General features: G+C 41.9%; 1 protein-coding gene across 1 annotated transcript in view; it reads right to left on the bottom strand.

The window, feature by feature from the left end:
- LOC126252460 (putative inorganic phosphate cotransporter) overlaps window positions 1-13,966 on the bottom strand; it is an 89,713-nt gene that overhangs the window by 49,725 nt on the left and 26,022 nt on the right. The window contains exons 2-4 of the mRNA XM_049953356.1: window positions 12,146-12,366; window positions 5,945-6,178; window positions 2,150-2,234 (exon numbers count right to left, since the gene is read on the bottom strand). Of these exons, the coding sequence (XP_049809313.1) occupies window positions 2,150-2,234; window positions 5,945-6,178; window positions 12,146-12,366 (540 nt within the window). The remainder of the gene's footprint in view (window positions 1-2,149; window positions 2,235-5,944; window positions 6,179-12,145; window positions 12,367-13,966) is intronic.

Raw genomic sequence — 13,966 nt, forward strand, 5'->3', positions numbered from 1 at the left:
ACCATTCCCTTCCAATAAGTAAAGCCTTCTTTATACATAAATTAAACTAAACTCCGTCCGAACAGGCTTTGGAAGGCCCAACGGTACTGACCGGCCGCCATGTCATCCTCAACCCACAGGCATCACTGGGTGAGGGTATGGACGGGCATGTGGTGAGCGCACCACTCTCCGGCCGTATGCACTTTACGAGACCAGACCAGAACCGCTACTTCTCAGTCAGGTAGCTCCTCAGTTTGCCTCACGAGGGCTGAGTGCACCCTGCTTGCCAACAGCGCTCGGCAAACTGGATGGTCTCCCATCCAAGTGCTAGCCCAGCCCGACAGCACTTAACTTTGGTAATCTGACAGGAACCGGTGTGGCAAGGCCGGTGGCTTCTTTATGCATATCCCACACAAATACAAAATCCTTGCCTTGCTTTTAAATCAGACCTTTCTTCAACCCTGTATCCCATACGACATAGATAATTCCATTCCCTGACCAGGGGCTGAGTTGCAGTCGGTCACAAAAAGAATATTCCTATTTGGCCACAACCCTTATACAATGTTCCCACCGAACACCTTATCCTCCTTTTCTTCTTCATAATCTTAACTGTTACCTTGCTCACCTGCTACATCTGACCTAATCATCTCATCCCCTATGACTTGTTCACCCACAACGTTCATACCTTTTCTATCTATGTTATTCCACTGACCTTAACATCCGTAGCAGATCTGTTGCGAGCACCAATGATGTCAGTTTACAGACTCCCTTCAAGGAGACATTGTCCCTATCCCCCAGCACAAATATCTTGAAATATGCACCATCCCAGAAGTCATATTATCCTCTCCCAACACTTGAGGCCTCAATGCAGCGTCCTCGATTGAACTGGAAGTAATCACCTAGCTGTTCTCCATTCTATCCCCTGCACCCTGTCTCTTCCCCCTTCTTCCCATCCCAATCTCCATCCAAAGGATATCTAATATTACTCCCACAAAAACTGGAAAGTCTACAAGGAATCCATAGATATCTTTTGTGCCACGTCTTTTCTAGAGCAGACCTTTTCAGACGCTATCACACTCCTACAGAAACATCCTCATCGCTCCCCCATCCCCCAACCCCCATACACACATGCACTACTACCCCTTCCGAGAACCCCGTCGCTTACACTACTCCTTCTTATGGACGTGACCCAATTACTGGCAAATACAGACACACATCAGGAACTTATCTTGCTTCTTCTCCCCAGAAAGGATTAGGTCTTAGTGACCTGTTCTGGTTTCATAGGACTGTAGGATTTATTCCCATCTTTTCACTAGACTCCTCGCCTAACTGCAACTGGCTTGTATCTGCTAGCTGCTTTTTTTAGTCTTCTTCCACTCGTAAGTTCTGATGGCCTTTCCATTTTTTCATGTAGGTCCATTTTATCGTTTAGTTTACATATTTTCAGACATTCTACAATCGCTTCATTTCTAAATCGATATCGTTTAGAAAACCCTTTCATAAACCTTAGAAACTTCATTTTCGCTGTTTGTACGCGGCTTTTACCTCTCTCTCTCTCTCTCTCTCTCTCACTCTCTCTCTCTCACTCTCTCTCTCTCTCTTTCTTTCTCATTATCCATGGCTCAGTTGCATAAAGCAGGATAGGGATACCGATAGCATTATAGAATCTGAGCTGGTTGTCCTTGTGGCTTTTATTTTTTAATGTTCTTATGCTGCCACATATGATTTGGAACTTATTTAAATAAATATTTTCTCTCTTCAGAGGATGTGTTGATCATTATTTTGGCTCTTAGGAAGGTTTCTTCCTAAGAAATCTATCACATTTATTTTGTTTATGGAAATATTTAGATTATATTGAGTTGAGCACAGCTGAAAGTTATGTGATATTCTTTTCGATCAAAGATAGCGTTTTCGTTTATCATAATTCAAATCAGGGTTCCTTACTAATTTCAGATCTCGATCGATCGGCAGTAATATTAAAAAAAAACTAGCTGAGCACTTCTACTGCTATATAACGTGTTGTACTGAAGCAAAAGAAGTTGAGAGTGTAGCCTATAATGGTTACATTTAATGATATGTGTTTTAGTAACATTAATCTCGAATGATGGGACAGGGGTCGCTAGTAGATATGTCTGTTTCTAAAATTGGGGAAAGGTGTAAGAAAGTATACCTGAAAATATCATGGAGAAACGACTTCTCTCTTCCGGCGGCGACCACTTGGAGATCATATATTGGATAGCTGGAAAAGTCACACCCTGAAACAGAAAACATTCGTAACCTAAATTAATTGTGTTCTCAACCCAATGGTCGATCTAAACACCAGAATACATGTTTGACACAGTTCCATTGGTGTTACGCCCTTCCCTGATTCCGAATCCGGATACAACAAGTAACTTTTCACATTAAGAAAATAATGTCAGAGGTGAAAGAAGATGCAAGCATCAGAAAAAGTCACTACTTTGGCCACATACTGTAATTTAAAATATTTTTCATCTACGTTGTTAATTGCAAGTTTTCGCCCTCCTCCGTCACCCACGCATTGCACCATTTTCAAGTTGATGATTCTTCGCTGCTTCTCGATGTATGTTTATGCCAAGTTTTACAACTCTCTTTCTTTCCAGTTCCAATCAGTACCCCTCCATTAGTTGTCTGATCTACACATCTGATTTCAAGCAGCACCATGTCTGAAAAGTTTCTCTTCACTTCTTATGTTAACTGCTTATCGTTCACTTTTCACTTCAGTACAAGCTACACTCCAGATTAAAACCTTCAGAGAAGTCTTCCTAACTGTTAAATTTATACTAGATATTAAAAAAATCTCTCTTTATCAAACATACTTTTTGTGTTTTAGCAAGTATGCATTTTGTATCCTCTCTACTTCTGCTTCTCATTTCGTTAATCTAATTCTTTCTTCGGCGCCTGATTTAACTCGAGTACATTCTATTACTGCTTTTTTTCCTCTTTTGTTGACATCCATCCTACAACATGTTATCAATACTCTATTCATTCGGTTAATTGATCTACTACGTCCTTTGCCACCTCTTTTCCATGAATGTTAATGCCCTTTGGAAATTTCTCCATATTTCCCTATACTGTTTGCTCAGTGTACAGACTGAGTAACATCAGGAATACGCTACAACCCTCTCCTGCTCCCTTCTTAATCACGGCTTCCCTTACACATTCTTTGGCTCCTACAATTTCTGATTGGTTCCCTGAAGTTTACACCTAATACATTCATAATTTCAAATAACGTATTCCTGTCAATATTACCAGAAACCTACTTTAGATCAACAAATGCTGCAGTGTTTCTTTTTACCGATATTGATATCTGGGGTGTTATGGGTATAGATGGAGATACTACCACTGGTGACTGAACAACATTACGTCACCATTTACATCATCTACAGACGAATAATTGTAGCTATTATAGGACATACGTGCACTACTGGAAATTGAAATGAGAACACCGTGAATTCATTGTCCCAGGAAGGGGAAACTTTATTGACACATTCCTGGGGTCAGATACATCACATGATCACACTGACAGAACCACAGGCACATGGACACAGGCAACAGAGCATGCACAATGTCGGCACTAGTACAGTGTATATCCACCTTTCGCAGCAATGCAGGCTGCTATTCTCCCATGGAGACGATCGTAGAGATGCTGGATGTAGTCCTGTGGAACGGCTTGCCATGCCATTTCCACCTGGCGCCTCAGTTGGACCAGCGTTCGTGCTGGACGTGGAGACCGCGTGAGACGACGCTTCATCCAGTCCCAAACATGCTCAATGGGGGACAGATCCGGAGATCTTGCTGGCCAGGGTAGTTGACGTACACCTTCTAGAGCACGTTGGGTGGCACGGGATACATGCGGACGTGCATTGTCCTGTTGGAACAGCAAGTTCCCTTGCCGGTCTAGGAATGGTAGAACGATGGGTTAGATGACGGTTTGGATGTACCGTGCACTATTCAGTGTCCCCTCGACGATCACCAGTGGTGTACGGCCAGTGTAGGAGATCGCTCCCCACACCATGATGCCGGGTGTTGGCCCTGTGTGCCTCGGTCGTATGCAGTCCTGATTGTGGCGCTCACCTGCACGGCGCCAAACACGCATACGACCATCATTGGCACCAAGGCAGAAGCGACTCTCATCGCTGAAGACGACACGTCTCCATTCGTCCCTCCATTCACGCCTGTCGCGACACCACTGGAGGCGGGCTGCACGATGTTGGGGCGTGAGCGGAAGACGGCCTAACGGTGTGCGGGACCGTAGCCCAACTTCATGGAGACGGTTGCGAATGGTCCTCGCCGATACCCCAGGAGCAACAGTGTCCCTAATTTGCTGGGAAGTGGCGGTGCGGTCCCCTACGGCACTGCGTAGGATCCTACGGGCTTGGCGTGCATCCGTGCGTCGCTGCGGTCCGGTCCCAGGTCGACGGGCACGTGCACCTTCCGCCGACCACTGGCGACAACATCGATGTACTGTGGAGACCTCACGCCCCACGTGTTGAGCAATTCGGCGGTACGTCCACCCGGCCTCCCGCATTCCCACTATACGCCCTCGCTCAAAGTCCGTCAACTGCACATACGGTTCACGTCCACGCTGTCGCGGCATGCTACCAGTGTTAAAGACTGCGATGGAGCTCCGTATGCCACGGCAAACTGGCTGACACTGACGGCGGCGGTGCACAAATGCTGCGCAGCTAGCGCCATTCGACGGCCAACACCGCGGTTCCTGGTGTGTCCGCTGTGCCGTGCGTGTGATCATTGCTTGTACAGCCCTCTCGCAGTGTCCGGAGCAAGTATGGTGGGTCTGACACACCGGTGTCAATGTGTTCTTTTTTCCATTTCCAGGAGTGTATTTAGGTTGGTCAGTATGTCCAAGTACATGTGGCAAGTGCAAGCCATTAATGCTTGTTTTACCCCGGGCAGCAGGTCAGGTGTTGAAGTGCGGACGCCAGAACGCAAAACGGTTAGCCCATACTGGCAGGTGTAATACACTTAGTGATGCCGTTACGACCAAGCAGAAAACATCAGATCGTCCACTTTGTGACATGTTTGTGGGAAGACTGTTCAATGCAGAGAAAATACAACCACCACAATGATATGTGTACATGTTGAGGTACCAATGCACACAATATCTGCACTCATATCTGTTACACACATACACACACACACACACATACACACACACACACACGTGTGTTTTCTCGCTCACTGCATGGAAACTATTAGTCCGACACAAAAATGAACAGGACCTTTTTGTAGAAAATTTTTTAGTTTGTAGTTAAATAGGATAAATTTTTTCTAGAGGCTTTAATTGTCGAATTATCCAAGAAAAACATACAGAGAAACTTTCAAATGTATTTCTCTTGAATAACTTGTAAACCGTGACTCCCAGGGAATACACATCTCTACAAAATTTAACTACATCAAATTTCCTACAAAAAGGTCCTGTTTGCTTTCTCTGTACGACTAAACAGTCTGTGCACAGCGTCCGAGAAAATATGGACATCTCACATGTGGTTTCGAAACCTTTCCATACAATGAATGACCTGTGCTACTTACCATTCGTCACGAACCACATTATACACACTATATTGAAAGATTGTGCTCCAATCAATGCCTCACAATTCTAAATGAAAATGGTTCAAATGGCTCTGAGCACTATGGGACTTAACTTCTAAGGTCATCAGTCCCCTAGAACCTAGAACTACTTGAATCTAACTAACCTAAGGACATCACACACATCCATGCCGGAGGCAGGATTCGAACCATCGACCGTAGCGGTGGCGCGGTTCCAGACTGTAGCGCCTAGAACCGCTCGGCCACCCCGGCCGGCACAATTCTAAATATAATGCTCGGGGCGACAAACATCTGTTCATAATTTTAAATACAAACAAACAACAGCCCATCAAAACCATAAAACGATTGTGCATACTCTATCTCCGGCAGGTCTTACCTCGGCAAGGCCTTCCAACAGGCGTACAACAAAAAACAGGTCCTCTTGCAGCCAGACGGCGAACGGGCTGACGATGGTGAGGATCCCGGTGAGGAAGGTGCCCAGACCGAACACCAGCTTGCCGCCGAACCTCTCTGCCAGGATGCCGCCGGGCAGCTGCCCCAGGGCGTAGCCGTAGAAGAAGCCGGCCAGCATGTAGCCCTGGCGCTCCTCGTCCCACAGGAACTCCCCTGTCTGCGGGTGGCGCATCATAGTGCCGTATTACCCAACGTCATACGACTCTCGTACATAAACATTACCTCATTATCCGATGTACGCAAAATTTCACATAATGGCAGTAGAATGAGTGAAAATGGTGTTACAAAAAATTTCAATTGTTTTCGCAAAAGTATATCCTACGCCTGAACGAAGACAGAAACTTGGGGTGAAATTCAAGTTACGCATTGAAAACGAAGGTTTACCTTGGCCTCTTTCGTAAATTTCCGGTCCATGTTGTTACCGGTAGGAGTCTCTGTGGGACGGCTGGCTCACATGTTCGCTCGTTCTTTCCCCATTGAGGCTCAAGATAACGATAGCACAGCAATAAGTGGCGTTTTGTGTTTTCCGGTTTAGCAGGTCCAATTCAGTTACAACTGTGGGGCGTGATATTTGTCGAGAGCACAGTGCTATGCTTCCTACAGCTCTGAGCAATGTACGTGGCATTAGCGCTGTTGTGTATACAAAGCGAAATCCAAAGGTCACCGCCGTATGATCGAAACGTAGGTTACATCAAACAGTGTTCTGCACATAGTCCACACAAGTCTACTCGTCGTGCCAGCCATGATAAAGTGGGGCGAGTTTTGCGGTGAAATTTAAGGTCCAAACCAAATAGGGTTCTAAAAATTGACATATTACTGAGTGGAAGTACCCGACCTTCGTAATGTTTGTATTATGAGTTATTACATCAACGGTCACTTAGATATACATAAATGAATATTCGTGTTATCGGTTTCGGCAATTACATGCTATCTTTAGAAGTGCTTAACCCAAAGAATATTTCGTACGCGTTAAACATAGTTAAGCTCTTGACATCGTAAAGTTCCTTAAAATTTTAATTAATGTACATCATATCGTCACATAACACAAGACACTTTTGTCATGTGACGATCTGAAGCGCAATGAAATTTTAGACAACTCTAAGATATTCAAAGTGCTTAACTATATTTGTTTAGCCTGTACAAAACTTTTGCGGGCTAAAGGTACGTTGTCCAAGACGCGACGCACACTAGCGACTGCGACGGGTCGCTACGTGACGTCAGAAGTTGCCTGCTGGCGCATGCGCAGTTCGAGTTTGGGATGCGACGCGCGACTGTTGCGGCAGCTGTCGCAGCACTGCACCAGTGAGCAGTGTTGCGACGGAAGTCGCACGACACAAAGACGTACGGCTGCCAGAAAGCCACTCAAGGAAAACTGAAATGAGCCACTCACAGGATGTGATGCTCTGTGAGCTGGTCTCGCTACATCCTTGCCTTTACGATTTGAAGAACCCTAAATATAGAGACACTATGTTCAGAGACAGAATTTGGGAAGAAATTGGTGCACAGTTGAAACTGGCAGGTGAGTGAAATATATAATATTTTCCCATTATGCAAATTTTTCAGGCCTGTTATGAAAATCATATAATCCATGCAGATGTAGAATTAGAATGATGAAAATGAACTTGAAGGTCAATTTTCGCATTACTCTTTTTTGTGACGATAAAAATTGAAAACGGCAAGTACATTATAAAATGAACAATCTAAAGTATAACGAGAAAGTTACATTTTACAATACCTTCACTTCGAAAGGAAACGGTAGATTGGTGTCTTGATGATACCTTCTAGTTGTGAAAAACCACCACCAGATTGTTGTACAGCTTTCTGTAATCAATAGATGTTCGTTTTTGAGGAAGGCGTTTCTCAACAGATTGCGCAAACAGTTTGCTGCAATAAGTAATTTGTCACATTCACTTCAATTCATTGGTAGAAGGTGGTGCTCAAAAAACTTGTGCCAAAAGTGCACTACTGTTTTACAAGGTCCTTCTGGTCTGACACAGTTCACAATTGAAATTCGTCTTTTGTAAATCCTGGAGTCATCTTTTGAGTGCAGCTTGGCAAGATTAAATGTTCATGTCATCCATAACGATGTATGCTGTCAGAATATAAGAATATGGAAGTTCATTTGGATGGGAATAAAGAGTCAGTCGGCTATGAAAGTTGCCTTAGCTTGTTCCAAAAGTTTCTGCATGGGAGAAACTGACAAGTATAATTTGGGGAAATTTTGTGAACAAGCATGGACATTATTTCTTCCACATTTCTGCTAGTGTATACTGTAGACGTTCAGAATGAAAATTCTAGAGATGTTCAAGGTGAAACCCTATCTTGTTGTCAAGAACTTGAAACAATGCAATGACGCTAGCGTGCGCTTATTGTTAATAAACTTATCTTTCATTGGAATTTTAGGTGAAATGTGCAAAAACACATGGAGGAATATTCGGGACTCGTGTCAGAGAAATAAACGAGAAAGAAAGCTTGGAACAGGTTCAGATGCCTCAGCAAAACCAAGAAAATGGGTTCTGCTTGATCACTTGGCTTTAAGAAACCTACATTTCGTGGCATTTTAAATGAAATTGTCAAGAGCATATGGAGAAATATTAGTAACTCATACCGGAGAAATATATGACATAAAATGGTTTCATTGGGTCCAAACGTGTCAGCGAAACAAAACAAATGCATTCTCTATCGTGTGATGACCACACGATTCTCGTTGCGCGTCGACAGAACTGGCGGCTAGTCGCGACGCTCCCGGAGATATATGAGCCCAAATCTCGGAAACGGAGATCGATATCATTCTGATCTCAACTTTAAAAATAATTTCGATATGTTAGCTTCTTTTCATCGGCAACGATGTATGACCTAACGTGAACCATACGTAAAGTAGCCAGCGACCACATTTTTCACTGTACACAATTCAAATTTTATGCAGTAGGTTACTTGTAAATTAAGTATCGGAATAACTGTGACGAATATCGGAAAAATAGACACCTCATTATCAGGCTGTGATGTGAAACTGTAAGATACGCAAACATCAATTTTTTGTGCCTTTTACTTTCCTCACAATTGATAGAGAAGTAATATACAGCGAAAAAAACACGCAAAACCGGAAGGGATACTTTTCAATTTTTTAAAGTAAAAGGAGAATCTGTATCGAAAAAGTAACTCTGGGAGCCGATGTAACTTTGTTGCATTAACATACAGTATTTTTTACAGCAAGAAAATCGGAATTCTTATTTTTCTTATGTATTTGAATCCGCCGCCGCCGCCGACCGGAGCTTGGGAAACGGCGACGACTCCAGTCGTGTTGCGGCCGTGTCGCCGTCTGCCAGGGTGGGAAAAGAGGAGGGGGCAGCGTCGCAGTCGCAGCCAACTGTCGCGTCTTGCACAACGTAACTTAAGACAACCGAAGATAGAAAATAATTTCCGAAATCGGTAATGTGAGTAATCTTTTATATATCTCAGTGATCGTTCGCGTAATAAATAATTTTCAAATTGACAGTTAGGTGCTACAAGCTACAAGAGGTAATTAATATCGTGAAAGATTTTGGAAATTCATTATGGTCGTGGAGAAGTATAATAAAAATTTATTCTTTACTGTTCATTGATGAGACTACATTCGATTTAAGCTGAGAGTAAAGTGCAGCAACTCGAGAATATGGGGAACACAATCGTCACAAAGCGCAGCAGGGCGTGAGGAAGACTCTCCAAAGCTTAATGCGTTATTTAACCGCTTTTTGGAAAAAAACGTTTCATGTACAGTCTTCTATACAGAAAGGACGGTTACAGAAATCATGTACTGTAAATGTATAATTATGGAATAAAAAATTTTTTATTTAAGAAAATTTCATACCTATACCCTAATTTTCTTTTATAATACAATTAAATCACAATAAGTAGTTTCTATTGTTTACTACAGCTATCTTCAGATAGACGAAACTGTAAGAAAGCCGCCAATACGCAGCAAAAACTATCGTTTATCTGAAATTATAGTTACATGCATTCGTATTGTGGGCCAATAAGACAACGATATCATGTAGTTACAAACTTCATAATGAGACAGATAGGTCATGTAGTGTCCTGGATTATCAGATAATTCAGTTAGTTTTTAAGTATCGTGTCCGGCTGGTTGGGCTGTTAGTTTCCACCTTGTACAAGTTTCATAAACATAACTATTCTATACGCTAAGCTGGGTCATTTCTGTGGAAGCCAGGCTCTGCAAATACTGACACTGCATATACTTTTCTCACCATAATACTTGCTATACAGTTACAAAAATTTTTTTACTAATGCAGATAGCCATTCGCCATCTTTATTACCGTCACGTTGTGAAATTATGGTTTTTCAACCTGGCTCGTTCGTGATGTTTGTAACTACATAATGTCAGTCTTGTTGGCCCACAATACAAATGCACGTAGCTACATGACTGCAGGTAATGATGATAGTTTTCACTGCATTTTCATCGCTTCTTTTTCGGTTTCGGCGATGTGAAGATGGTTGGAGAAAGGAACCGAAACTAGTTACCGCGCTTTAATTGTACCAAAAAAATGCACTCTAGACATTTATAATTTACAAAATTTTAATTAATAAATTTTTATGACATTAAGACCTCCGTCTCCTCCCCGACAACACAAGATTTTACCAGTACTTGGATATATTGAAGATTCATTTCTTGTACAATTGAGAGAGTATTCTGAGAAATTCATTTTTCAACAGGTTGGAGTATCGCCGCACTGACACCAGTATTTGACAACAGTTCTTAAAAATGTGCTACCTCATGGATCGACGGTAAAGTGCATACGGGATCATGGAATGTGATTTTTTGGGTGGAGGAGGCTTTTAGAAGAGTCCAACTTTGCGTGAACTGCAACACCATATAGCAGTATCAGCTAATACAGTATCGCGAGACATGCCTGAAAAAGAATGGGATGAGTTAGCGTGTTGTGTAGATGTTTTCCGTGCGTCCAGTGGAGGGCACGCTGATCATTTGTGAAACGTAAATGAAAACTTTGACCCGTAACCTAATTGTAAAAAGTACCCAAAGATTATATGTGAATACTTCTGAACGATGCCAGATACTTCCTTTGAAAATAAAAACTGAGAAACTTGAAGTAAATCTTAACTTGTATATCTCCATCCATGTAGGATATATATAGCCTAGTCAAATCGGATGAAAGTTTTTACTACATCCTGTATATTCCGGACAAATGCTAGAATAATACCGTGCAGGTGTTAGAGGCAAACCAGAAAAGTTAGGATACAGTCACAAAACCATCACTGCGCTATACAGCAGAGTATCTTCCTGCCTTAGAAAAGCGGGCTGAAACTTCCCGAAGTTTTTGGTTAGCCTATCCACGTGATGGCACCACTTCAGTATTTTTTATCTACATGGTTTCATAGAAACTTTAGACACTAAGCTCTTTAGTCTGTGTCCATTGATCTATACTGATAACTGAATTCTATTCTTGTCTGGAACAGATTAATCTGATTAAGAGTTAAGCTGTTTTATATGAACCATTAGTAATCGTTTCTAAAGTTATTCTCATTTCAGTGTGTGCTATGGATGTATTTGTGCCCTTCACCAATAATATAACCGTTGCATATTGAGGCTTGAAAATTTCTGGTTGTATCCAATATGCATTTTATCTCGTTAGAGAAGGAGAAGTAAGCGTGATACCAGTGTACGCATGTGTTCATGACAACAAATACAATACACAGTACACATTCTCAACGCTAAATAACCCGATTTTCAACGCACAGGGTAACGAAATTTTCCACTGAAAACAATTTAAAACATTTATTCTTGGAGCACTTGTTGAAATGACATGTTACCAGTTAGATACAAATTAAATGTTTCTCATCATTTTCCTGTAGCCTTCTTGACAATGAGCTACGGACCTGTAACGAAGCGACCAGACTGGAGAAAGCCGAGAAACGCTAGCAACGTTCTTTCATCCGATATATTTATGTCGTACAGGATGTCCTGTTACTGATCTTAACAAATGCAATGATTTGTATAGTGAGTTTCCTGATTTGGGTCACTATTACATATCTGTCACATCAGTTCAGTGCTCCACCTTAAAAAAGCTGACAACTGGTGGAAGCAGGTTCCATTTAGAGAGCTACTCACGTCCGAAGTGCCGGGTTCGTAGATTTCTCCAGGGCAGACGTCTTCGGTGCTGGTGTTGGCGTAGCCGTTCAGGTGATGACCCTCCCTGGCCTCTCGGATCTCCAGCGCCGTCAAGTTGACCATGGTCACGATGGCCACCGAGAGGTTGACACGCAGCGCATACAGGTTTGCCACGCCCAGCATGCCCATCAGCAGGAGAGTGTAGCGTACTTTCCACCAACCTGCACACACAAGTGGGGTTTTGTTTCATATAAACTACATTTCCTCTCTGTTGACAAGATAACACTAAGTAGCCTTATAGCCGTTCCCTTTACTGACGTGCTGCTCTTCTATTAGGTAACCGGTTCGAATGCTACAAAAGACTTTCTTACCCAGTATTTGACACGCAATGAGATAACGGCTTGTGCTGTAGAACCGATCACCAGACTGTGCCCCAAAATCTAGTGTTAAATCTGGAATGTGTCAGAGTATGTAGTAGGTAGTGTTCCTGCTGATCCGTCTGTGTCATTCATACTTTAAGCTCTGCAGTGCTTTTGGTATAATTACGTGGATACGGAAAGTAGATGAATATTTTCCGATGAGTCAACATTTTTTTCGTGTGTAGTAGCAAACAAGTCCAATGTCTATGTATGGTGGAGAGGAAACGATGCCACACAAAAGTTGTGTGTGATAAAAACAAAGTCAATATTTTCTTAAGGGGGGTAGGACGTCAAACGGGCTGACTTGGAGCAGGGGAGGCACCACAGGACATTTTAATTTCCACTGTCTATACTTTTACAAGTAAATTCATAAAACTTTGTCAGCATGACCAGGAAGGATTCAGGATTCACACTCGTAGCAGCGGAGTTCAAGAACATAACAAAATAATTTTTTTTACATGTGAAATTTCATCATTTTTTCACTTACTATTGGCTGCATTTGTTACTATAGGTACACTTTTCTTCATAAGTAAGAGAGACTGTTCGATGAATTTTTCACAGCATACAAACCATACTTACAGGTGTCTGAAACTCTAGAATCTATTTAATTTATGAAAAAATGAATGAGCTGTTAGGTTTTAAACTTTATGTTTAGAAAAAAATCCAATTTTGTAGTTAATTACCTCAATTTTTACCACAATTTTTAATAGATTTGGAAAATTCTAGAGTTTCATACACCTCTAAGTATGGTTTGTATGCTGTGTAAAATTCATGAAAGAATTTCTCTTACTTGTGAAGAAAAATGTACCTATAGCAACAAATGCAGCCAACAATAAGTGAAAAAATGATGAAATTTCATATCTAAAAAAAATTATTTTGTTATGTTTTTGCACTTCCACTGGTGTGAATTCCGGATCCTTCCTGGTCATGCTGACAAATTTTTATGAATTTATTTGTAAAAGTATAGACAGTAGAAAATAAAATGTCCTGTGGTGCCTCTCCTGCTCCAAGTCGGCTCGTTTGACATCCTACCCCCCTTAATGGGTTCAGGTCTGTTATTCGCAATGGACAGAAGAGATCACCAACATCGCAAAAAACATATTCGGGAATGGGAAAAGAGTGTATATGAACATTGTCCCGTTAGAAGTGGAGACCCTGACGTTGTAGGAACGACTATAGAATGAGATAGATCATGATCTTGAATCATACTACGTTGTCAAATGATTCCCTCAAAAACTTCTTCTCGGTTCATTAATTATTCTGCTTATAAATGGGCTAAATTTAATTAATGCGACATTGATATAAAGTTTAAAACGTTTCTTCTGCTTTTCATTGCATAACATCTTAGTTGGAGCGTCTATTGTCGGGAATTTTACTGCGCTTACAGAAATATTTTGTGATA

This window comes from Schistocerca nitens, chromosome 4, assembly GCF_023898315.1.
Source record: "Schistocerca nitens isolate TAMUIC-IGC-003100 chromosome 4, iqSchNite1.1, whole genome shotgun sequence".
NCBI lineage: Eukaryota > Metazoa > Arthropoda > Insecta > Orthoptera > Acrididae > Schistocerca > Schistocerca nitens.